Raw genomic sequence first — 27992 nt, 5'->3', positions numbered from 1 at the left:
TTTTCACTCCCTTGCACAAGGATGAATTTGCAGTAAGTTTCATGATCTGATCCAGTGAGTCCTGGCCATGTGATTGATACAAGTCTCATATTCACAGATAGACAACCCTGGTTAGTTCATTCATTCTGAAAATATCAGACTGAGTCGGGTTTTTACAATTTTAAGTGCCTAGAAGATACAGGATGCATAAAACATGGTCATTTTCCTCAAAAGCTTTCTCGTGAGAAATGAACAAGATTTCTGAGAACTGAGAATTGCCATTAGAAACTGAGTTCTCAGATCCACAAAGGGTTTGTGTCACTGGGGCTTTCCTTAGGCTGTGTGAATTTTGAGGCTTATCATTTAAAGTCAGTAAGTTGGAAGCAGTACAACATAAGAAATATAAAAGTCCATTAATGCACACTGTTTTAGAGCCTCCTTACGGAGGAGTAAAAAGACTCCTAAGAGATTTGCTGTTTTAAATTTTCCTGTTGGTGATAGTAGAGGAGAAAACCACAGAAATGTGACAAGAGTGACATATTCTCTCAATCTCCTAAATGAGAAGCATCTGCATTGAGAAGCAAAGTTCCTGAAACGAAGATAATTTGGTTTAATTGTTTGTGTTGTACTCTGGGTGGATGCAGATCATTAAACGTCCCTGATATAGTGCATCTGATATCATTAGCTGAGGAAATTAATAGAGAGCTGCACCAGAACTGCATCATGATGTTTTGGATTAAAGTATAAATATGGTAATACTTGGATAGAGAGAAACAAATTTCCACATGTGACAGGATGATCATTTTGATGCTTTCATTCCTTTGTTCCCTTACAGCTTCTATGATCTTTGCTATTAGAAATCCTTACATGAAACTCCTGTGATTTGAATTGCGAATTTAAAAAGTGATATTGAACTTATTTGTTTGACTTGCAAGTTTGAAAACTCTAATTCAATGCAACTGTCATTTATTATAGGTCTACTGTGTCTAAGACACTACCAGGTGTTGGCATCCAAAGCCAACATAAAAATAGTACATTCCTATAAGAAACGTACATGGCATTAGGGACACATAATATAACTGGAGAGAAGTAACTAGAGAGTAGAGAAGGGAGAGAATACTATAGGAGGAAAAATGTTCTTAGAAGAGATAGGACCTGAACTGAATCTTGAAGTAAGATGCGGTTCCAAAAAGCTGGAGACGATGAAGGAAATGCATTTCAGGAATAAAGGATGTTCCATGGAGGTTGAAGATAGAATCTCCAGCATGAGAAAATAGCTAATATTACAATTTTGGTGAAATGTGGCCTGGAGGAAGGGCAACAATAAGATAGAAGATTTGAAAGGAAAAATCATAGGGTTGAGAACTGAAAGAGACCTTAGGGATCACTTAGTCTAAATCTCACATTTTACAGGCCAGAGAGCTTTAGTGAATTGTTCAAGTTCATACTGGTGATAAGTGGAGGAGTTTGAAATTTTAATTCTGGACTTCTGGTGACCACAACAGTTTTTTTCTGTTACACTATTGTAAAAGTGGTGTCAGGCTGGGCATTTTATCTTTAAGGTAATAGGGATCCCTGGAAGATTTTTCCACAAAGGATCAATTTGGATGGACCTTATTTTAGATTATTTTGACAACTATGTTCATGATAGAATGGAGGAAGAGATCAGAGAGGAGACATCAGTAAGAAAGCTACTGTAATAGTCCAGAGGAGAAATAACGAGTCCAGACAAGTTGATTAGTTTCCTTTTGAACCAAAAGAAGGGAATAGATGCCAGAAATATTGGGGAGACAGAGTCTGACAAAATTTGGAGATTATTTGGTCCGGTAAAATGTATGTATTTAGCAATTAACAGAGTGGGTAGAGGCAGTATTTGGTAAAAAATCTGTCTGCTAGTGTCCTTTTCTTTCCATGATTTCCAGGGATTGCTTCTCCCTGTTCATTTACAAGTTTCTTGCTTTTTTTCCCTAATTTGTGAGGGTAACATGATTTATAGCCTCCTCTACCTTCTAAGCTGGCAGAAACCTATCAAGTCAAAGTGTGGGTGCCAGAGAGTTGGATTTAATGATCTGTGCACCTAAAGAAGTAGATTCAATGGGAGTATAATTACATAAATATAATGAAAGGGGTTTCCAGTACTATGATCCAGAAACTTCGTTGAAATGTTTGTTGAATTGAATTAATTAATTTAGGGGTAATAATCCCTTACCAATCAATCAATCAACAGTCATTTGAGTATCATCTTTTTGCAAGGTACAATGCTTGATAGGTTCTGTCTTACAAGACATATACAACATGGTCTTAACAATGACTGTAATGATCCCAGTGCTCAGGTGCATTTCCCATAGGCCTATTAATTAATTACTGCACCTGTTTTATAGAACTTACCCAGTAGGGCACAAATGAACCTGTGCCACTATTGCTTTTTGCTGAATGTGGGAATGGGTTAGGGCAACAGTTGAATGTAAGAGAAAAAAAATATGTTAGAGGAAGTGGATAGTGACTTTGAGAGATGTAAGAAATACTGTCTTCATTTCACCTGGTCTCCTTCTCTTTCTTAACATTATATTTCTGCTTGAGATCAATCAGGTCTAGAGTAGGATAGGTCACTCTCAAGGGAGGTCTCTAATTAGTTAATGGGGAATTGTAATCATTGCTCTTATTTTTATAATTCCGGCCCAATCTAATATTAGTTGGCAGCAAAACTAGCCATGTGTTGTGCTCTTTGGCAAAGAACAAATGGATCTTCTTAGGAATGGGCATCCAAAGAAATTGATGTTTATGTCAGACTTTGGAAACTATAACACATTATATAAATATGCATTGTCATTAATAGTAGTTATTTTTATTCATCATCATCCTCAGTTCACTTATTGTTTTAAATATGTAGTCTAAGAATAACTTTAGTTTGGGGAAATGCTGCTTCCAATTTGGTTTCCTTTCTCTTGAGAAATCCTCTTTCTGTTAAATCTTCCATTGATCTGAAAGCAAGTATAATCATAGAAGGACACATTTCTCTCCATCGGTGATGAGAAGAATCAAACAACACAGATTCAAGGAACAAAGACAAGAAGGAGAAATTAGTCTTTTTTTACTATGTGTAGCTAGACAGCATAAACCTACAACTAAATAAAATGAAAGAACCTACCTCTCAAACTTCCTTACAATTTGGTTAACTTTTGTTAAACTGTTAATTGATCAACCAGAAGGGTATTCAGAGGTCATATAAAATAAGCAGAACTCTATAACCCTCTTCTGGCTAAATTCTGCACTATATTTCATTCCTTAGACCTCCAGATTAAAGTTTCTTTTTATTTTGTTTTTAATTATTATTATAGAATAAAATAATCAGATAATCCAGGATACAACATGAAAAGGAAAAAAAAGGCTAATTCATCATTATGTATTTTCAGGATTGTCTGTGAAAAATGATAGAAGTTTTTTAACTGAAAGTACCCTTAGGAATTATTTATTTCAACAAGCCAAGCAATGAATTTTCCAGATTAGGGTACCAGTATCCAGGGCCTTTTTCAGGTCTTTAACTGAAGTATTGTTATTAAACAGGATTTTTCTGAGGTATACATGATTTGATACTAATTTTAAGTGAGTCTTTTTTTGCATGTGAAATTATTAAATATTTGTTCCTGTCAAGCTCAGGTTAGCACCTAGATCCATGTTCTTGAAGAGATAGTGAAACAGTGGAAAAAGACTTCTCATCACAATAATCTACATTGAATTCTTGTCTCCAGTCATCAATAGTGCTGTGATAATGAATGTCACAACCTATCTCAGACCTTAGTTTCTTCAACTCTAAGTTATAATTGACAAATAATATCATTAATACCAAGAATCAATTTCAGGATGAAATGAGATAATGCAGGTAAAGCATTACAATGATGTCAGCAGTTTAAATAATATCATTCTTGATTGAAGAGCACATAGTACAGAAAGAGTGTGGAAATCTGAATCAAGATGTCTGCATTAAAATTCTGGCTCTGACACTATCTGTAGGATCATAATCAATTCATCTAACTAACCTCTCTGGGTTCAAGGTTTTTCATATATAAATCAGGATAATGATCACGTGAATGCTTACTTCATAAGGTTTTGGAGGGAAAATACTTTCAAACATAAAAATCTCTTTGAACTCTTAAATGTGAGAAATGAGTTCTTTATTTGACTTATTAAATGGAGTCATGTTAATTAAATCAGATGATGGGACAACTTTATGAAGAAATTTGACTATCTGTACAAGGATAAGAAACTACTTTGAAAACATCTGTGTTGAGTAAAACTAACAGAATAAAAAATATTTGGTGTAAATAGATTTCTATAAATAATCTTTAAGAGACAGAAAGAGAGAGACAGACACAAAGACGGAGACACGGAGACAGGAATACAGAGTCAGACAATGGTTAGATACACCAAGATACAGAGACTAAAAGAGAGACAGAGAGAGAGAGAGGGGGGGGGTAAATAAAGAAATTAAGACAGAATAAGCAAAAAAGAGACCAGGAAAGAGAAGCCTAGATGTTCATAGAATCAAATGATGTATCAATAGAAGAGGGAACTTGGGACTCATAATCTCATATCTGAAACAGTATCACTTGCACAATATTCTCAACAAGTCACTTAACCTTTCCTTGAGGATTTCTAGTGAAACTGAACTCATTACCTTCCCAAAGCCACTCAATTCTGTTTCTCTATAGATCTAAGGTTTACTAACATCAAGTCCAAATTTCACTCTTTTTCAATTAGTTCGGCTCTTATAACTCATGCAGAATGTTGTACATATCTGTTTCATTTTTAAAGTGGTACAACATATACTTTAGACTGGCATCCACAAAAGACCAATGTATGTTTTGACAACTCAGAGTTTGATTGATAATTAGAGCATACTTTATCCAAATGAACAAAATGAAAATGAGACATTCATTGTAGAAATAATGACCTAATGTATTTTTATAGGAACTATGGCATGGTCCTATTAAAAATTAACAACAAAAACTCCAAAACTTAAAACTAATAGACATAAATTCTTTAGTAAAAGAGAACATGGACACATTTTCAGATTATGAAAATTTAATAAGATTCATAACTAAATATCATATTGACTCACCACATTAGAAAATACCCTTTGAAAACCATTAATGTATAGCAAATACACAGATCTATGCAATTAAGGAAGGGATAGATCATCTGATGCAACCAAAATACCATATTATATACTTTTTGAACAATAAAAATGTTTTAAATTCATTAATGCACATAGCAGTTATAGCAAATTTCCATAGGAAATTGAAATAGATTTCCCCTAGACATTAATTTTCATTACCACTCATTCATTCCTACCCACTGGCAGCCAATCTACACAGGCAGTATTTGCTTCCCATTTCATATTAAACTGATGTTTAATGAATCCCACTCAGACTTTTAGAATGACAGGCTCTGAATCTCTGGCAATTATCTAGAAGTGTAACTTCTGCTTGCGAGAAAGAAACAGAGGGGAAAACACAGAATGTCTTTTTAATATGATGCCCACTAAGCTTTTTAACAATAGAAAGATACAGTTGGTTTAAACTCTTTTTTGGAACAGGTTTAACCTATACCTCATCACATGTAATAAAGGCCCAGGGGAGAAAAATAATAAGACCTTTCAATTATTATCATAAGGAATTACTAACAGGTCATACCTACAGACCAAAGGAATATTATTAATTGCAAAAGTACAGCCTTTCTTCTGATTAAAGATATATGAGACACAGCATTGCATGGCATATAGAAAGCTGGCCCCAGATTTAGAAAGACTCCCATTCTAATAAACATTTTGAATTATGCTGGTGGTATGACCCCTGATAACTCAATTTCTCAATGCTAACTGGCTCACCAAAATTATTATTTGTAAAGAAATGTTGATCTGAATTATTAGAGAATTTCATTATTCGTAATTTTATGTTCTGATGAATTCATAAGTCTGATATCCAAGTCTGAGAAAAGTAAGAAAAGGGTAGAAGGGAGAAAGGAGAAAAGAGAGGAGAAAAAACCCACAGAGGATAGATGTGTTGGATATTTTTTGTAAGAGAATGAGTGAATGAAGTGATTTGTTCAGATATGTCAAGAAATGGTTACAAAAGACATTTTATTTTTAAAAATATTTTATTTTTCCTAAGTACATGTAAAAATTATTTAACACTTTTTTTTAAATTTGGAGTTCCAAGTTCTCTCCCTCCCTCCATAGCTTCCACCCTCATTGAGAGGGAAAGTAATTTGATACAGATTATATATATATATATATGCAATTATGCAAAATATATTTCCAGATTTGTCATGTTGTGAAAGAAAACAAAACAAAACAAAAACAAGAAAAATAAATTAAAAAAAAAAGAATGCATCCATCTGTATTCATACTCCATCAGTCCTTTTCCTGGAGGATAACAGCATTCTTCATTATAAGTCAATCACTGTATTACTCAGAGTACCTAAGTCTTTCTCACTGTATACATATTACTGTTTCTATGTAAAATGTTATATTGATACTTCTCACTTCATATCACATGGGTTCATATAAGATTTTGGCATTTTTATGAAATATCCTACTCATCAATTGTTTTAATATAATAGTATTTTCTCTGAATCATATACCACAACTTGTTCAGCCATTCCCCAGATTATGGGCATCCCTTTCTAATTTTCTAATTTTCTAATTTCTAAAGTTTCTAATTCTTTTCCACAACTAAAAGAGTCTATAAATAATTTTGTACACATAGTGTCTTTTTTAAAAATTCTTTGAAATTGAAACTGAGAGGATAGTATTGTTGGGTCAAAGGATGTATATAGCTTTATAACCCTTTACACAGAGTTCTTAATTGCTCTCTGGAATAGTTTATGTCAGTTCACAACTCCACCAACAGTGCTTAGTGTCCAAATTTTCTCACAACCCCTCCAGCATTTGTTGTTATTATACTAATTAAACTGATAAGTGTAAAGTGGTAGCTCAGAGTTGTTTTAATTTGCATTTCTCTAATCAATAATGATTTACAACTTTGTCATATGACTCTAAATAGCTTTGATTTCTTCATTGTAAAACTGCCTGTCCATATCTTTGACTTTATCATTTGGGGAATAACTCATATTCATATAAATCTGACTCAGTTCTCTATATATTTGAGAAATTGGGCCTTTATCAGAGAAATTTTCCTTTAAACTTTTTTTCACAGTTAGTTTTCTATTTCTCTGCATCCTATCTTCCTCTCTTGTAATCTTTCTCTGTCTCCTTTCACCATGTCCCTCCTGAAGTGCTTTGTGTCTGACTACTGCCTCCCCCAATTTGCCCTCCCTTCTATCTGCCCCCCTCCTTTTATTCTACTTCCCACCTACACAACTATGTGTATGTTATTACCAATTTGAGCCACTTTGGATGAGAGTAAGTGACTGGCACATATTAAAACCTTAATAAATGCTTATTGATTGAGAGGTTGATTTACAAAAGGAAATAATGACAGAAAAAAATCTACACATCTTCATCCTGGTTATTATTTTAAAATAAAAATATTATACTAGTAGAATTTGGTGATAGAGTAATAGTATACTAGTAAAAGGGACAATGTAGGCATAGTTTATTTTGACTTCAGTGAACCATTTGCTAAAATATGTCTTACAAATGAATAGTGGGCTTCAATTGTAGTTGAATAAAAAAACTCAAAAGTAGGCCTTAGCCTTTTTATATCAAGTTGGTAATAATATCCCAGGAAAATAAATGGCTCAAAGATTTTTATTTAATCCTATGATTTATCTCTTTTTTCCAGTTTCTTTTGGACATATTTGGCAAGCTCATCAAATTTATATATTTCCTAAAGTTGGAAGGGTAGTTATTAAATTGAATGATAAAGTAAATATCTAAAATGACCATGTCAGGTTAGAACATTGGTTGAATTTAACTTGATAAAATTCAGAAGTGGTATTTAGAAAGTCTTTTATGAGCCCAAAAAAATCAATTTAAAATGTCCATGATGGGGTATGTATATTTATACTATGCTTTATCTTTAAAAAAAAATCTGGAAGTTTTAGGGCATTACAAGTCCAGTTAGATTTCCCTAGGGAACCGACAAATTATAGCATCCAGGGTACAAAAGTACCCTGTACTTTTTGTATAACCATTTTATGAAAGTCTGGACAAAAAAATATAGCAACCCCTAATCAAACAAATGTGAGCTCAGGTTGTATTGTGAGGATAGAAGAGTTTGTAAGAATAAGGAGGTGACAGTCCTGCAATACTTTCCCAGTTCTATTCTTATTTGGGGTATTGTAATAAGTTTGGAGTTACATAATTAAGAAGGACACTGCTAAGTAAAACATGTCTAAAGGCATGCAAGAAGACGAGTAAATGCACCAGAGTCCATGTCATCTGGAGAATCTGTTAAAGGAACTGGTTATTTTCCATCAGAGTAAGATACTACTTAGTGACATAGAGTTCTATATTTGAAGGACAATCATGTTGATGTAAGATTAAATAGCCTATATAGCACAAAAAACTAAAACTTGGTACCAAGGGGAGAATAAAAAGAGAATGAAAATGAGGTTTCATGTCCTAAAAAATAAGAATTGTTTAAAAGATAAATGGTAGGGCAGGGCAACTAGATGACTCAGAGCGCCAGGCCAAGAGTCAGGAGGACCTGGGTTTCAATCTGGCCTTGGGCATTACCTAGCTATGTGATCCTGGGCAAGTCACTTAACTCCAATTACCTAACCCTTACTGCTCTTCTGCTTTTGAACTGAAACTTGTATTGATTCTAAAACAGAAGATATGGATTAATTTTTTTTAAAGTAAAGAGAAATTATTCAGAAATTATTACTCCCTCTCTTTTTTGTAGCTTTTCAATCAGAGGCTGAGTAACCAAATTGCCTATATTATAATAGGGATTCCTTTAGTCATTCATTCAGTAGTCAACATAAAGAAATGAAGAAATACATTTAAGCCATTTAGATTAACAATGGAGACACAAAGAAAGGCAAATATAGGATATGGAGTGAATCATATGCAATTAATTGTCAATTCTTGTTTTTGATTTCCCAAAAAGCTCTCATATACATATACATCTTTCTCTTACAATATCTATAGTTCTTTTTCAAACCCTTGTCTTTTACCACTTTGGATCATCGTATTTCTTTCTCACTAGTGTCTCTGTCTCATCTCTCCTTAGTTTAACCCATCTTCTTTCCAACTGCCAAGAATTTTTTTTCCTCTAAAGTAGAGGGTTAGCCATTTCATCCATCTTTCATCTAATAATTTTTATATGCTATCTTCCTATTAGAGTATAAGATCTGTGAGGACAGTGACTATAGTTTTGTGTTTCTTTGTGTTTCCAAAGTTTAGTAAAGTTCTTGGAACAGAGTAAATGCTTAAATAAATGCTTGTTACTTTGACTTTTAAATTCCAAAATTCTATGGTTCTTTAATAATCAATTAGTTTCCCAAGAAATTCTTTAAAATTATGAAATTTTGTTCATAGGAGTTGCTTATACAGGACTGTATCTCCACACTGGAACTTTGCCCAATAAATAACATTATAAGTTTGAACAAAATCAAACAAAAAAAAACACTCCATTAATCATTGAAACACAGAATCATATAAGTTATAAGTTTCTCAGTCAATGAAAGTTCATCACTTTCATAGGACCAAGAGCACATTTTCAATAAAAGGAAGATTGAAAATGAATATATTAATTAATTACAAAATTATAAAAATGGCAATATTAAGTTTGTGCAATACTCTTATATTAATTATTATGTTTTAATGTTGAGAAAATAAATGCTATTAAGGCAGTCTAAGAGAGACCTTCTACCACTCCTTTTATCTCACCTTTAAGTGAATTATTCAATGGCTATTCACACCTTTATGCTTAATTAGCTTAATTAGATAGGACAAAGAAATCTAGTGAGCTTAATGCATAAATGTAACAGTTCAAACTGAGTACAATGTTTTGTTCATTTGTTGACATACTTTAAAAATAAATTTCAGGAAATCAACCATTTATGCCAGTGTCTACTCTGCTTTTAATACATTGACTACTGTCATCAGCCTCTTAAAATACCTAGTTTTAATTAGGAATCATTGTAAGTACCATATCCTTAAACACTAAATCTTTTCTGATGCTCTCTAGATAGTAGTGTCATATCTTTCACATTTACCTTATATTTCTTTTGTATCTTTAATTTATGTAATAATACATGTCTATATTTTCTCCATTGATAGGGAGCTCCTTGAGGTCAAGGTCTGTATCATTTTATGTCTTTCTTCTCTACCAAAAGACTTTCCTCAGGCTTGGGTGTAAGCTTTTGATCTCAGTCTGAAGGTGATCAGGTCAGGTGCTGATCAGATTCTAGCCCCAGGCTTAGGCTTATATTTTTGGTCTCAAGGTGTTCTTGATTCAATCAGGCACACCCTAGATTTTCCTGTCCTAGAGCTCCACTCTTAGTTTTGGGCAAAAAGGTCCTGGGTAGGCTCCCCCTGAGAACTGTGTCCTCACCCCCAGACTAGGATTCCTGGCTTTGCTCTGGGCCCAGGTGGATTGGCCCCCTTCATCCCAGATTGCCTTGGGGTGGGACTCCAAACTTCACCACAGGTTTGTGATTTCAACAGGTGTTAGTTGGCTTAGACTTCTTTTTGCCCAGCAGGATCTCAGGGTCTGACTTAGTTTAGACTTAAGTTTGGAGCCTGTGATGTTGGACCCAAATTTTAATACCCAGATTCAATCATGGCTGGAGGAATCACACTGACAATGCATTACACAAGAAGAGGCTCATTTATTGACTAGCAAATATGCTAGCATCAGCAGGCAGAGAGGTTTGCCTGACTGACCCCTTGGTTTCTTTAGCCAAAGGTTTTTATAGGGTTTCTGGGGAAGGGGGTTGGAACATACGTCATCAAGGGGGATGTTAGGAAGCATCTGGTAACTATCCATTAAGGGGGTTTCAGGGTCAGGGGTTCAGGAAGCATCTGGTAACTATCCATCAAGGGGGAGATAAGGAAGACAGTGCTGGGAAACATTTTAGGCTTATCATAGGGGGGAGATAAGGAAGCTAGGAACCATTTGGGGCTGGAAGTTAATTTTAGGCCCATCAGTGAGAGCAGATATGTGGGTTGAAGAGGGTGTGGTTTGCTCTTGGCTTGTTCTTCACTCACTGCTATGACCCCTGCTAGCTCCACTCCCCTCTTACCTCAGTCCCCCAGATGATCTCTGCCTACCTTTTGGGTTTTTCTTTTTTTGAAGATTGTTTTCCTCTTTCTCTTTGTTGGTTTTTTCACTCTTGTATTTGTTTTGTGGTGATATTTTATTCTTGGTTGGAGAGGATTTTTGTGGTGAAACAGCAAGCTGCTGCCCTAGTTATTCCTCCATCTTGGCTCCCCAACTATTCTTATATTGCCTAATCTTTATTTTCTGTCAGTTGTTTTTGCAATAAATTGTTTCATATTCTCTTCTATTAATTTAGTTCTTTTTCTTTTACTTCATTTCTCATTATCTTAAGAAATCATTAGCTTCCCCTTGTCCAATTCTTTTTCTCAATGCATTATTTTATTCTATGAGATTCAGGATCTCTTTTTTTTCCCATTTGGGCGATCTTTCATAATTTTCTTGATTACATTGTATTGCTTTTATTTTTTTTTTCAAACTTTTCCTCCACCTCTCTCAATTTGTTTTTAAGGTCTTTCTTAAGCTCTTCCAAAAGTTCTTTTTTGAGCTTCTGGTCATTTATCTTATTTCTCTGCTGTTTTTGAAATAGTTTTTTTTTTCCATCCTCTGAATTTGAGTCAAAGGTTTTCTCTACCTCAATAGCAGGTATCAATAGTTTGGTTATTGTCCTTTGATTGCTTATTTATTTGTTTGTTTACTTATTAAATGTTATCTTCCAGGCCAATAGTTTTAATTATTGGCTTTTTACTGAACTCCCAGAGTTCTTGTGCTGAGGTATGTTATCTCAGGTTTCAGAATATTTTTTGTTTCTTTTTACTGAGGTCCTATCTAGTTATTCTAGTTTTTATAATTCAGGGACTGACATAATTCTGGGTTCTCACTCAAGCCCCAGTCTTTAGATGACCTCAGGTATTTCAACAAGTGCCCTTAGGCAGTTTCGCCTCTGCTACTGCAAACAGCCAATCCACCTCCCCATATGGGAACAATAAGAGACTCCATTCTTCTAGGAGTGACTGTAGCTAATGGAGTCCCAGTCCCTCTGAAGCCACTCACTGCTGAGTGCTCCTTTTCACTCCTCATCTTCTACTGCCCTAGCCTGAGACAGAACAGGTACCCAGTCTATATTTGAGGGCCTCCAAAATCCTGTGTATGCATTGAACTCCTACCTTCAGGACCAGTGCCTGGAGACCCTATGGTGTCCTCTCTTTAGTCTCCAGCATTAAGAGCAAAGGCTACAGCAGACCCACCTGCTCCCAGGGCTCTCTGCCTGATGATTACACTGGTATCCTATGGGGTGAAAGCATCAGGTCTAGCAAACAAATGAGGTTGCTAATCCTGCCCCTGGTTTTATCTTGTTGATTCTATACTCAGTTGGCTCTATTCCTGCTTTTAGGGCCTATAGCAGTGGAAGTGAAGCCAGGGAAATCAGAAACCTTCCCTAGTTTCTCAAGCCTATTCAAATTCCCTCAGAACTCTTGTCTGTTTTTGCTGCTTTTAGCTTTGATTTTGTGAAGTTATTTTTGGTTGTTTGGGGGAGGGGTTTAGGAGAGAAAGAAAACTTCACACCCTACTCCATCATATTCCTTGAAATGAAATTATTCTGAGGATGATTTTCATCTTCATCCAGTTAAGCTGATCAAAGATTTACTGGGAAATATCTCTTGAAATAATTTTGTGGGATTTGCACCCACAGGCCCAAAAAAAGATTTGATTACATGAAACTACTCCTTCGTAGTAATGGGCCTCCAGAAGATGATTCATTTTCAGTACTATAATTGGAGCCTTCATTCAATTCAAAGTATAAGGCTGCTGAATGAAATGTTCATCCAAATGATGAAGAGGGAGTAGATGGTGTAGTAAGTAGAGAACTGGACTTGGAGTCAGAAAGAGCTAAATTAAAATCTTTCTTCAGACATGTCCCAGCTATATGTGATTCTGGGCAAGTCACTTAACATCTTTCATCCTCAATTTCTTCACTTTGAAAATGGAGAAAATAAGATTAATACAAGTCTCATAGGGTTATTGTGAACATCAAATGAGAAACATGTAAAGGAATTACACAGCTTAATGTGTTATAGAAATGATAAAGGTAATGATGATGATGATGATAATGGGTGAACAGATGTGGGAATATGAAGAGTGTGTAAAAAAGAACATTGTGATGAATTAAAACCAAATCCAGTTTTTCAAAGTAAACAATTCTTTGCAAAAGTGAATAATAGCTTGTATATAATATCTGGAGTTTTATGTTGTTTTTTTTCTAAGCAAAAGATCCCTATGAAGAAATGTACAACTACATATTAGGTCGATATAATTTTTAATGCTTGATTTCTGACATTTTGGAGTCCATGTTCTCCCCTTGCCTTCCATACCTCTTCCTTTCCCCAAAAGGCAGGTAATATGATAAAGATTATACATATTATCATACTATTCACATTTCCATGTTCATTAAATTGTGAAAAAAGACATATATTACTATAGTAAAGAAAAAATTCATGAAGGAAATAAAATGAAGAAAGGTATGCTTCAATCTCCATTTGGACTCCATCTATATCTTCATCCATCTCCTTTCTTCTTCTTCCTTCTTCATCTCCTTCCTTCATTCTCCTTCTCCTCTTCCTCCTTCTTCCCCTTCTCCCCTTTCTTCTCCTCCATCTCCTTCTCTTCCTCCTCCTCATTCTTCCTCTCCTCTTCTTCCTCCTCCTTCTCCATCATCGCTTCTTCTGTGAATATAACCCTTTTAGTCATATTTCCTTTGGTGTTATCCTATATCTTTGCCTTGTTAATGATAGTTAAATTGTTCACAGTTGATCATTATACTCTATTGGTGTTACTTTGTACCGCATTCTCCTGGTTGTGTCCATTCCACTTTGCCTGACTTTATGTAAATCTTTTCAGGTGTTTTTTTCCCCTTGAGATCAACTTTTTATATGTTTTCAAATAAAAGGATCAACCTCCTATGACTGCCATCTTTATCTTGGCAAGAGTTTGATATTTGCGATTGGTTCTTCCTGCTTTAATAAGAAGATATAGGCACTGAGATATGTACCACTTACTTTCAGGTTTCTGAAACCCTTTAAGTGCCTTTATTAGTTTTCAATTATTTCCTATTCCTTTTATCAATTATTGCATATATCCTTTATCATAGGTTCTTTCTAAACAATCAAGTTTTAAGGATAGAGAAATTTAAATGATTAGTTTAAAGGTGGTTTTTCTTTTGTTGATTGAATAGTTTTGACGATGTCAAGCAGTTTGGGTGACATGAGGGAAGGAGCATGGATAAAAAAAGATGTTTTTAGTCATTTCTGAATTTAAGTTCAGCAACATCTGCTTTCAACCTTCATTTTATCCTACTGTATTTGCAGGCAAAAATGAACTAATTAGTATAGTATTGGACTAACCTTGAAATTTTTAACCTAGGACTCCTGGATCCCCCGTAAAGGGTCCATAAAATTGCTCTGAAAAAAATAAATATACATAAAATGTGTTTATTTCCACTTACCTCCAACTGAAAATTAATATCTAATGGAATTAGTTTAAAATATTTTAATGAGGATTTCTTAGGCTTTGTTTTATTGTCAAAAGAGATTATACACACACACATACAGGCACACACAATATTCAAATCCATATACTGACCCATGTTGAAAGGTGAAAGGGATGATGGCATCAAGAGCCTTAACTAGTAATTTTGCACATTACAAAAGAGGTGCAAAATATGCTACTAATCAGATTTTTAAGGCAAGTCCACATCAGATAAGAATTAAAAAGATATTCACATAGGTATAACTACTGAAGGAAGGAAGCATTCCATCTTTTAATTTCCTATTTTAATTAATTATTTTTGTTCATTGAGTATTGTATCCTGCTGAGGGTCTTCACTACTGGTTGCATTCTGTCCATTTAATACTTTTGTGCAAAGTCATAATCATTCCCTCTTATTAATAGCATGACTGAGATAGGTGAGGTTCAGGATTCATCTTTAATAATGCTCAGTATAGGCATACTTATTATTACTCTTTCATTCAACACACATTTATTCAGTATTTACCATGTGCAGTATATTGTTCTGGGCAGATCATATAATCAGAGTCTGGGCTTAAAATTTGTGAATAAATACTTAACCTTTTTTATATTTTATTTTAAAATATTCATTTCAACCCAGCAACTTTCCTTGAAAAATCTAAGAATTTCCATATGAATAGATGAGGAAAATCTTGACAAAGTCAATACCACTCTGTCTTGGTGATTAGTCAGTCACCTCTGAAATTTATACATTAAAGTTTTAAAATGTCAACTTCACAATCATGTCCGCTCCCTACTGAGGAACTGTGAAATCATTCCTGCTAATAATGATTATTAAGAGCTCTTTTCTGCCATATGTAAGCACATTGGCTAATACATATAAATTCAAAAGGTGATAAATCAGCAATTGTGGGAAACATAAATAAAGCAGTTAGGGGGAAGATAGAGCAGAGAGAAGGTGTTTGGCAATAAATTCAGAAGGATTAGAAGAGATACGATATTATACTCTTCTCCTTCTACTCTGACCACTGCAGGATGTTTTTAGGAGATAAATATAGAATACAGCTGCTCCCCTTATGATAGACCAGGTCTGAGGGAGTATTTTATTCAACATCAGAGCCGTCTTAATGGGCAACAGCATCCCAGCAGGTGTTGTGATGGAGCAAGAATAGATAGGTTAATGAGGCTAGCCAGGTTTTTAAAAAAGGACTATCTGAATTTGAGACATATGTTCAACTTGACTGTGATAATAACAGTACAATGAAGTACATTAAGGAAATAAAATTATGACTGGATAAATGATGATTTTTTAAATTATTGTTTCATATTTCTTCCTTTATCGAATGCCATTTTCACTTTTACAAATAAAGAGACTGAAGTATGGAAGCTTTAAAAGGATAATATATGATGTAATGGGAGCAACTACATCTAACTATTTGTTTCCCTTATTTTTTCTAGAGAGTGTTGATCCTATAAATGTTAAAAAATATTTGCTCTTTGATTGGTTTATTAAAACATGGTAAGGATATTTATGTGTATGTCTCCAATGTGGTTTCAGCATTATGAGCACTTCTTGCTAAAAACTTAATACAATAACAGAATATTACCTCTAGTGACATATAAAGTCCTATCAGAGAGCCTGGTAGGAATATTATATCTAATTTACATGAAAATATTAGTAAATGAGTGAAGGAATGTTGGAATGAAATTTGATTTCCCTGTAGAATTTTATGTATCCTATAAATAAACCTTGTTATAATTTAAATTGTTTTGAGAACCTGATTTTAGGTAAGGATTAAAACATTGATTAGGCTAGCATAATAACCAACAGAATGATAGGTCCTCTAAATGAACAAAGACCCTAAATGTTTCTTGGGCAGATATACAAATTGAGTTTTATTAGCTCATTATTCAGTCCCTCCCTTGACCATTCCTAGATATCTCTTATTTGGTAAATAGCTAATTATGTTATGATCCATCAAGCTGTCCACTCTTCCCTATCCCCTTGTGATGGGAGATATATAGACATGTCCCTTTCATTTATTAAACAAATTTGGTTGAGAATATTTCTCAAAAGTCCTAGAGGCAAAACAAATGTAAAAAGCAGTTTCTTATCTAGAACCCAGGTAAAGGAATACACAAAATCATCTCTAATTCAGACCGTTAAATAGAAATTAATATAGCCTATAAAAATCAGTTTTCACAAATGTAAATATTTATGGATTGGGGAAAAGGTAAAGAAAATATTCCTGTTACAGAAATACATTTTCCTGGAGAGAAAACAAACTGGTAAGGAGTAATCAGAATGCCAAAACATATTATAAGGTAATTAGAACTGCTAAAAGATACACAGTAGTAGGCCCAGGTGGATTAGTTTCCAGGATCATGAAGATATGGCTGAGAGAAATAGAAAATTTCCATGGAGCTTCATTCCAGTAATTTAATTTACATCAAACTACATCAAAATCTACTGTTTTTCTTTGTATCTTGGTATCCCCAGTGCTTACCCTAATGATTTTCAAGTAGTCAACATGCAATACAAACCTTTTTGAATTGGTCTGAATTTGACCTATGGAGATCATGCAGTTTTTTAGAAGCCTGGGTAATGGCTTAAATGGAGACTACATTTGAATTCCATATGCTGTATGTTAAGAATATGTGTTCTTGCTTCTGTAGATGCTCTAATGCTCCTAGCAACGGAACTAAGAAAGGAACAAGGGAGTGGTGATCTATCTCAGGAGAATTACAGGTTGATAATCAGGATTTTAATTGGAAAGAAGATATAAACAACAATGATAAAGGGAAATTCAGACTGCTGGGTAGATGGGCTTCTTACTGACATCATCCCCAACTACTCAATTCTTTTTTCCTGAACATAATTAGAGCAGGAATAAGCTTCTATCAGCTCTTTTTTTTTTGCTTGTAAATGTGAGGCTCAGCTTTACATTTAAGGTCTTAGCTATTCTCTCCCCACACTTTTCCCATTCCAGAGTGAAGTTTCAAGTTCACACATTTTGCCAATGTGACCAGTATATGCTTATCATATATCATACTCAGATCCATAGTTAAGAATTTTCTCTTTGACCATCTGGACTCCTTTGGATAGCATCCATGCTTCCCAAGTATTCCTATAGCCCTAAGAAGTCATTTACAAAATTGTTCCTCATACAATAAGGTATACATTACAAAATATGTACATAAAAATCATGGATAAAAATAAAGAAGTCATTTTTTTGCCCGCTATTTGGGGAGAGATATAGGTAGTTTCCTGATAACTAAATTTCCCAATAGAGCTACCTGTCTCCCTTCCTTCTTTCTCCAAACTCCAAATGTTGTACTCAATTTGTATTCCATAAAAAAGTTTGAACTATGGTTCTACAATTCATTTTCTCTGTGACCTTGATCAACACACTTACATTTTCTGGACCTCAGTATCTTCATCGATCAAATAAGCTGACTCTGAAGGTCTCTTTCAGCTCTCAATCAATGCACATGATTGAGGCCCAAGCTTTGTAGATGACTGAGTCCAAATTATGGCCATGTAGCCAGGCTAGATTCCACATCTATTAAATATTTAAGCAGATCTTAGAGTTCTACAGGTCTGGATCTCACATCAGAGTGCTTTGTCAAGAAGGCATACAACATCAGTATAAATTTCTGCAATTTCCATTAAATAATCAAACATAGCCATGGTCACTTTACATGGTAATTCTTAACTTTCCAAAATATACATGAACCTATTTCTATTTTCTTCTCACTCAATTCACTATCAAAATTGAGGAAGGCAGTTAATAAGGAGTAGTGTCTCTAGACCAACTGTTTGTATATCCTCTTTGCTAGATTATCTTTTATTTTCTGCATAATCTTTTATTTTAATAAACACGTTTGGAATGATGCCAGATGTTTCTCAGAACAATTTTGGCTAGCAATATGTTCAAGGAAAATAACAAAAAAAAGTATCCTACTTAACCAATTCAGATTCATTTGTAATTTGCTGTCTCTGTTTGTACAGGCTGCTTCAAAAAAGCAGCACAAAAGTTTATTATAGCTTCACCAGCAAAATCAGCATGGGACTATTGTCCTAGCATTTGCATGTGTTACATCTGCTTTGAAATTATAAATGTTTTCATACTCTTTTCAGGAACATCTTTGGAAATTGCATTATTTTTGGATTTCACCTATTCTGAAGATTTTTGCATTTGGTGTGGAATTTGGAAGGTCTGATAAGACCTTGCTTAAAAACATTAACTTTTTTTACCCTCTATGATCCATACTGGCATGTTCTTTGAGAATAAAAGAGCCCTGAAGAGGATAATGAGAAAATTAAAATTATCCTGTTTCATTAAATAATTAATTCTATTCTATAATTGTTCCTTTTCCCCACTTATAAGTCCTCTTTTTCAGTTCTGGAGTTAAGCACAAGAATGTGGTCTTTTCTAGTCCCTACTGGTTTAAAGAAATGGTTGGAAGGGAATTCTGTGATCACTCATATGACTACCCCCTGGGATATCTGCTTGTTGTCTATAAACCTCAGCCAACTTAACCTGCTGCCCCTCCACCCCCAAGACAATTCTCTCTGCAATTAGAAGATGTTTAATCTCCCCTTGGTAGAGAATTATGTCTTCAGGTATATAAATTAAAATAAGCTATTTTTGTTATACAGATTACTTGCTATTGTCCTCACATTTTTAAAACCTATACTTTACAAATGTGGCATGCATTATTCCTGATTGATGTGCTTTATAATTGGATCTTGTACTTAAAGAACCTGATGGAGTCTGACAGTTCTACGTTATAGATTTTAGAGGCAAAATCTAGGAAGTCATTGGTAATATTTTATGCTTTCTTAAATTGGCTCCAATGCCATAAATTTTAACAAATACTACATAATTATTTATATTCTTCAAATTAAGCATGAAACTTGCCTCTTCTTAAATTTGTAGTAGTCTCAAATTTTGAGATTTGAAGATATGGCTTTAAAATAGTTATATGGTATGGCTCTGGATTTTATACTTTTCAAGTTGCTTTCTCATTGACTGCATTTATCTGACTTTCATCTCACCATGTGCATTAAGTAGATGAAGTTCAATATAATTTTGCAGAAATGAAAACTGAGGCTTAGAAAGTTCACTACTTGTTCAGTGAGATTATATTTCAATCTAGTGATAAAAGGAAGAAGAGAATACAGTGGTATGACTTTGGAGGGAGTGTCGCTTGGGTTCATAAGATTTGTGCTCATATTCATGGCGTGGCCCTGCCACTGGGTAACTTTACTTAGAAGCCAATATAGCTATATCTACCCAACTGATGTCACAGATTAAAAACAAACTAAGTATTACACTTAAAGATATTTTGAAAAAAGTGTGAATAGAAATTTGTTAAATGTAATTTTTGTCATTACTAATTTATGGCTTGTATTATGGGCCACGTGAGAAACCTTTACTATAATAAGTGAATTCTGATTCTTTTTTGTTCCAACCCTTCCTTAAAATATTATTTACTTTGAAATTAAAACAATTCTATCTAGTTTGTGCATATATTAACATAGAATACATATTTCTATGTTTGTCATATTATTAAACAAAAAACAGATTGCTTACACTTGGGAAAACTTCATGGAGGAAATAAAGGGATTAATGATGAGCTTCAGTCTGCATTGAGACACCTGCTGTTCTATAGCAGGGGATATCCTTTTTCATCATATGTCCCTTGGACTTGTCTAGGATCCTTCACTTGTTGATAATAGTTGTTCCTCACAGTTGATTGTCATATACTATAATTCTTACTGTATCCAACATTCTTGTATGTTCATTTCATTTTGCATCACTTCATAAAAGGTTTTCTAGGCTTTTTGGTGATCTTCTTGTTCATCGTTTCTTATGGCAAAATAGAATTCCATAACAAACATATACTACAACTTGCTCAGCTATTCCCCAAATTATGGGCATCCCTTCAGTTTCTAGTTCTTTAACACCACAAAAAGTGCTACTGTAAATGCTTTTCTATAGTTGGACTCTTTACCCCCTATCTGTAATCTCTCTGTGATACAGAACTAGTAGTGGTATTGCTGGGGTAAAGAGTATGCACAGTTTTATGGTTTTTGGGGCATGGTTCCAAATCCCCCCCCCCCAGAATGGTTGTCTCAGTTCACAGCTCCTGGAACAATGTATTTGTGTGCCAATTTCCCCATATCCCGTTCAACATTTATCCTTTTGTTTATTTTTCAGTTAGCAAGCATGATAGGTATGAAGTTGTGCTCTGGTTTCTTTAATTTGTATTTATTTAGTAGATATTTGGAGTATTTTTCATATATCTAAATATAGTTTTAATTTCTTCATCTAAGAAATGCTTGTTCATATACTTTGACCATTTGTCAATTGGATGCTTTATAGTCTTATAAATTTGATTCTGTTCTCTATGTGAGAAATTAAACCTTTGCCAGAGACACTTAATATAATGATCCCTACCCTTTTATTGTTTACCTTTTACTCTTTTTTGCACTGATTTTGTTTGCGTGAAACTTTTTTTTAAATTTAATATAGTCAAAGTTATCTATTTTATATCTATTAATGTTTTCTATGTCCTATTTATGCCTAAATTCTTCTCTTTCCAATTTTCCCTCTTACAATTTTTGTCAAATAATGAGTTCTTCTTAAAGCTTGGATTTTGGGGTCTGTCAAACACTAGGTTACTATGGTCATTTACCACTGTGTGTTGAGTTCATAATCTATTCAATTGGTCCACCACTATTTCTAAGCTAGTACCAGATTGCTTGGTGGTTGTCTCTTTATAATATAGTCTGGGATCAGATATAGCTAAATCACCTTACTTTATATTTTTCCATTAATTCACTTGATTTTCTAGATTTTTGTTCCTCCAGATTAATTTTGCTATTATTTTTTATAACTCGTTGAAATAAATTTTGGGTAATTTGATATGGCACTGAAAAAATAAATTTATTTAGATAGAATTGTCATTTTTCTTATATTGGCTTGACCTACCCATGAGCTATTAATGTTTTTTAATTGTTTAGATCTGACATAATTTGTATGAAAAGTGCTTTGTGGTTATGATCACATAGTTCCTGGGTTTGTCTTGGCAGTTGGAATTTAATAATCAAAAAAATAAACCCTTTCAATTTACAAAGATTAATGATATGAAAAATAAATTATATTTTTCAGTCTTCACAGTACAATATTAATATCCACAGAGGATAAATTCCATAATGTTGTACTGATGACAATTTTTTCCTACCTCTTCAGGCCCTTCTTCATTTCCATTCAAACATAAAATCAAGAGAAACCTGTTTGATACACAGATCAAATGTATTTTGGGGTTTTTTGGTGGGGGAAAAATTCTCAACAGAACAGAAATATTCTTATAAAGATATTTTATTTTACCAGTTACAAAATAACATTTTCCAAAAAAATTTTTTTTTAATTTTAGATGATCTAAATTGTTTCTCTCCTCCTTTCCTTCCCCTTCCCAGAGATATTAAGCAATTTGTTCTGGGTTACATATGTATTATCATGCTAAACATATTTCCAAGTTCATTTTTATAAGAGAATAATTATGTAAAACAACCCCCTCCAAAACAAAAACTCGAATAAACTTAGGTGAAAAACCACATACTTTGCTCTGTCTGCTTATTCCAACAGTTCTTTCTCTGAAGGTGGAGAGCATTCTTTGCCATAAGTTCTTCAGAATTATCCTGGATCATTGTATTATTGAGAATAGCTAAGCCTATCACAGTTGACAATTCCACAATATTGCTATTACTGTATACAATATTCTCTTGCTTCTGCTTATTTCACTCTGCATCAGTTTATGTAGGTCTTTCCAGTCTTTTCTGAAACCATCACAATACTATTCCAACAACATCATATGCCACAAATTAAGAACAAAAACTAATTTTAAAAGAAGGGATGGACCAATTTAAACCATAAGAAACTTCTATTCTCCCAACATTATTTGAAATCATACACAGAATGATCAAGGAAAGATAGTAATAATTATTCATCCATTTATATGACATTCACATTGTACATACAAAAAAGTGAAAAAAAGATAAAACTTTAGTTTGTGATCCCTAAATTGTATGCAATTATAAGATTTACCTAGCAGAAATATATGCTTTTTGTCCAACAGATTAACTGTGTGATCTATTTCTGGAATGCTGCCCCTAAGTTTCATTCCTTTAAGTTTAAGGTTTAATATTCTCATTGCCAGGTGCTGAATATTGAATGGGTTTTTCAATTTTCAGATAACATTAAATTACAACAAAAATATTCAAACCATTAGCATTATCTGAAGCTATTTAAAAATAGTTTTTATTGTAAAAATAAATAATATACAAACACAGAAAATATAATTCTGCAATGATTCAGCTTATTATTATTCACCAGAAAATATCTTAAATATATTGAGTAGTTCCCACTGGACACAATGTAATATTGCATAAATACAAGAATGATGATTGCAAGTCTGTAATATTTTCAGAAAGAATTGTTCTAAAGCCAGTTTCTACAAGTGCATTTCCCAAATACACGAAATAAAGACTTAAATTTATTTTTCTTTAATATATAACAGTTGTTAGTCAAAATATCTCTGAAAGAAGCAAAATCATCCATTAACTTTTATCACATCAAAAATTATGATTTCATCTCTGGTTATAAATGATCTCTACACCTAGAAACCTAATAACAAAAGAGCTAGGTTCTTGTAGAAATCTTATTTTATTTGACAAGCTTTTCTTCTTCCCATGACCTATGGGACACACAACATATAGTATGGCTTTATTACTCAAGTTGACCCTCAATTTTTCCTTTGCTCTTTTCGAGTAGGTATGAGACCAAGTTCAATGTTCATTTCACTCAATCCACAAAATCCAAGAATCAGATTAATCAGCAGTTTTTCATCCTATACAAAACATTAATACTAATGACAATGATCCAGGAATTCATTCGAATTGCATTAAATGTGCTCTACTCCCTATTAAGAATAATTTCCATTGAAGAAAAGTCCCAAATTTAAAGTTCTTTTATGGTTACAACACTCTATTTTGGTTGCTTAAAATAAGCTTGCCAATAATCTAAGTAGATTTATTCTTCATTTGTATTATCCTTTATGCCTGATTCCGTGTATTTTAACTAAGGACTCTGACAGTTTAACCTTTGTCCCAGGCTTTCCTCTAGTTAATCCCTACCCCATGTTGACAAATGATAGTGGTGTACATGATGGTATATCTTATGTTGCATATACCTATTTTTGAACAAAACCAACAGTTTTATTTGTAGTAGGCTTCAGTCTTTATATTTTCCCAATGTCAAGAACACAGCTGTGAGACATACCTTTCCTTTCCATGACATACTATCAATATACAACTCAAAGCCATAATCTTCCATTTCAAAATGCAATGTATCTATTCTGTTGTTTCTATGTGGTACTTTATTGAATATCCCTCACTTGATCACAACAGGAACCCCAAATCGGAAGAAGCCTAAGAAATGGGCTTGTTTGTCCTATCATTGTATTCATCTCAGGAGGGATTGATTTTAAGCCATTGAAATTTCAGGTTTCTGGCTAGGAAAAAAAACAGAACTGGAAAGACTTTTTTTTCAGAAGTTTAGGTTCTGATTTAGTGACCAGAATTAAAATCTCTTTGATGTGGATCAGAAGGATTATCTAAAAGTTTATTCTTTGTAAATATTCTAGAATTCCAGAGTGTGGGTTATAGGTCAGATATTGCAATTGACTCAGTATCAATGCCTCAAAGAGCAAGGAACTAGATTTGGGGATCAATCTATTTGACCCATGTCAACACAAGCTGAAGCAAAACATCTGGCACTGATAACACGTTTGTACATGACTTAATGTGACCAATGTTATATAGGACCTGAACTGAGTTTTGAGACTATAATCCCAGAGACCAAAGTGTTTTAAGAGAAGAATACACCTCATGGTGAAATTCTTATATGTTTGTTCTACCTATAACACTGACGTAAATATCCCTTCTTGAAAGCTATTTACTGTTAATTATGTGTGTGTGTGAATTAAGCTAATAATGGTTGTAGAGAAAAAGACCAGCAAAACCCACAAGTTACTTTAGAGTTGGAAGAAAAGATAGAGGTAACCCTTCATGAAGCTGGTGGGGATATACCATATGTTTCCTATACTTGAGTGAATATTCTATTTGTTAATATTATCTTATCTATATCTAAAAGAGAAATACAGTTTACATCATTTACTCAAAACTCCAACATGAATTCTCTTATACAAAAAAGATAGATTAAACGTAGGAAATGGGTATATTATTTGAGAATCATCTGAAGAAACTAGGAATTTATCAGAAGATTCAATTACATTTTGCAAATACTTGAAAGGCAATGGATATATAGAAAAAGATTTAGATTTTAGCTTGGTTCCAGATGGCAGAACTAGTATTGGGGTAGAAGTGGCAAATGATAGAAGCAACTTTAACTCAAGAAAAAACTTTCCAAAATAATTCTGCTCTGAGAAATAGTTTTTTCCCCTTCACTATAGGTCTTCAGGTTGAAATTGGATAACCAACTTTTAATTGTATTGAAACACTGAAGCATTTTCAAGTATTGTTAGGGCTTGATGGTCCCTAGGTGCTCTTCTAAGTCTAAAACTCTGTGTTTATAGATTTGAAACTATTTAGCATTCTATATTGGCTCCTGAGCTGTTTCATTCTTAGCATGAAGATATGCAAGGCATCATATTTTTTAGAAGACTGAAGTGTGTATGTGTTTATGTACATGTTTGTATGTGTAAGATTCATATACATATACATATATACTATGTATATTAGAAAAAACTGAAATATTCAGACCTTGGCTTGTATCTGGTAGTTTTAATAAGTCCGTACCTTAGTTCTGGAGGGATTTTTTTTCCAGTTTACTTATATTGTGAAAATTTATAATGTCAGAAACTTGACTCATTTTGCTCATTTGTGAAATGTATATTGTACTAGATAATATCTAAGGTTACACAAATCTGAAAAAATAATTTAATAATTACTTTAATCAAAAGTACTAAATATATCTAGAAAATTAGACCTAATGGCATCTATAAAATTTCAGTGCTTAAATAAAGACCAAGGAACACAATTACTGAAAATAGTGCTCTTTGGGCTACAGACTACCTCTGCAAAATGAAAGTATAATTTGTAAAGAGTCTGTCTTGCCCTTCCAGAATCTTCTGTTCCTTAAGTCACATCATAGTGGACAGTTGAGACCTATCAAAGGCTAACATTGTTTTGTTTTTGCCTTGACATTCTTGACACCTAGAAAATTCCCCCACATATGGAATTATTGGAATTAGTTGAATTGAATAGCCTGACTTTGTTTCTGTCTCCTAAACTGGGGAAATGTCCTCTTATAAGGATGAGCATTGAATAGGAATTTGGCAAAGAAGGTTGGAAATTCACAAGATCTTAATTTGAAATGCATTAACCACATGAACAGAATTGAGGATACTGGTCCCTGGTGTTATCTGAAAAAAAAAAAACTATCCTGAAGCTATTTTCTTTTACTTGTGGGGGAAGAAGGGGCCCCACTCATGCCCATACAAATCCAATGCTTAATGTTTGTTTCTTCTATTCTTATAAAAGTATCTCTGTTCTCAGTGGATTTTGTCATCACTGGGCACAAGACCCAAGTGATAGAATAATCTCATACTGCTGTTTTTATGTACCATTAAGCAATTAGTTTCCTTGAATGAGGGAAGATCTCATGGAGGGGACATAAAAAACTTCATATCTGTAGCTTATTTGAATATTCTGGGTGTCAACTAGAGATGGTAAAAGGGACAGCATGCTGTATTTGAAACTATCATTTCATTAAATATTGAGGTTAGTAAAGAACAAAGCCAAACATATTTTCTTTTTAATGGCCACTGAGACATTATGCATGACAGAAGAGACTCCTTAGAGGAGGAATATAGAAGTATAGCATCAAAAAAGGCTCTTCATTGATGGTCTGTTCCAACACCTTGATATGCTAGATGAGGAAATCCAAGCAAGGAGTGGCTTCCTCAAGTTCATAAAGCAATATAGTGGCACAACTGGCTGCAGAATTTTGGCATGTTCTGACTTTATTTTGCTCTTTTCATGAAGTGTTGTACAAATCAATTACAAGAAATATCCCATTATGATAATTCTAATATAGAGAATATGATGACATATAGTAAGAAATGGAGCATGGTAAAATGTTGAGGGTACTGGATTTGGATTCACTTTGAATTCTTGGTCTCCCATCTTTTATAGATATGAACAATTCCCCATACTGCTCTGAAATTCATTTTTTTCATCTGTAAAATGAATTTAATCACAGGATTACAGAACACAGAATCACACATTTAGAACTGTATATAAAGTACTCAGGAGTCCAGAGAAAAGTTACCCTAGATTCAAGATTCTCTTCAGGTCAGTATCCATAACTCAAAATATTGCTCAGGTGCTCCCACCATTGTAACACATTGTACCAGACACTCAGAGGACACATTAGTAGAAAATAAAATACATTCATTCAACTAGTATAACAAAGTGATAAGAAAAGATTCATAGACATCCTCCACTTCATCCACAAAAAAGACATAGATTCCACAGATGTGCTGCTATACAGTGGAGGTTTGCACATAAAAACACAGGTCATATGTAGAACATATGTTTGGCAAACAAAAAAGAGGCATGTCTGGGACAATTCACATATGATGGGATAGTGCAAAGCTATTCATTTCTGCCACATGGGTTTCATCTGTTCTTTAATGAGATGTGGATTTTCATATCATTCCTGTCATTCTCATGGTAACCAAACTACACTTGGATGCAATTGTCTGGGATAAAATGGCTAGCAAGTCTCTCTTTGAAAAGAGCAAAGGTGGAAATAGAAATCTTTTAATGCATAACAAATCAAAGGTGGGCCAAAAAAACCAGTAGTGAAGAAAGAAAAGCTAATAGAAACCCTTAGATTAATGTCCATTCTCTTAACCCCCCTTTTATGGTGCGGACTTGAGACAATGATATCAGATAACAAAATCATTTTCTAAAAATTCCTTTTAACTACTGTCATATCAGTGATGGTGAATATATTCTCCCCAAAAAGAGAGTTGTCCCTTGCCCTCTCCCACCAAGAAGTAGTTCTGTAAATTAGGCTGAGACCTCCCTAATTGACATGTAAATAAACATAGGCAAAAGACAAAAGGTGTCCACAACCATTCCTTTATTATGCATTTCTGGCAAATATTCTACTTCTAAAGTGCTACCTTATCTTAACA

At 33.8% G+C, this 27992-nt stretch overlaps 1 protein-coding gene across 18 annotated transcripts in view; it reads left to right on the top strand.

Annotated features, from left to right (window-relative positions):
- NRXN1 (neurexin 1) overlaps positions 1–27992 on the top strand; it is a 1430528-nt gene that overhangs the window by 78318 nt on the left and 1324218 nt on the right. Inside the window, exon 3 of one of the 18 annotated variants that reach the window (XM_044663320.1) lies at positions 16331–16338. The exons of the other annotated variants lie outside the window; for them this stretch is intronic. Coding sequence (XP_044519255.1) covers positions 16331–16338 — 8 coding nt within the window. The remainder of the gene's footprint in view (positions 1–16330; positions 16339–27992) is intronic. 18 annotated transcript variants of the gene reach the window in all.

This window comes from Gracilinanus agilis, chromosome 2, assembly GCF_016433145.1.
Source record: "Gracilinanus agilis isolate LMUSP501 chromosome 2, AgileGrace, whole genome shotgun sequence".
NCBI lineage: Eukaryota > Metazoa > Chordata > Mammalia > Didelphimorphia > Didelphidae > Gracilinanus > Gracilinanus agilis.
The sequence above is the reverse complement of the archived record's forward strand: the minus strand, read 5'-3'. Positions and strand labels throughout refer to the sequence as shown.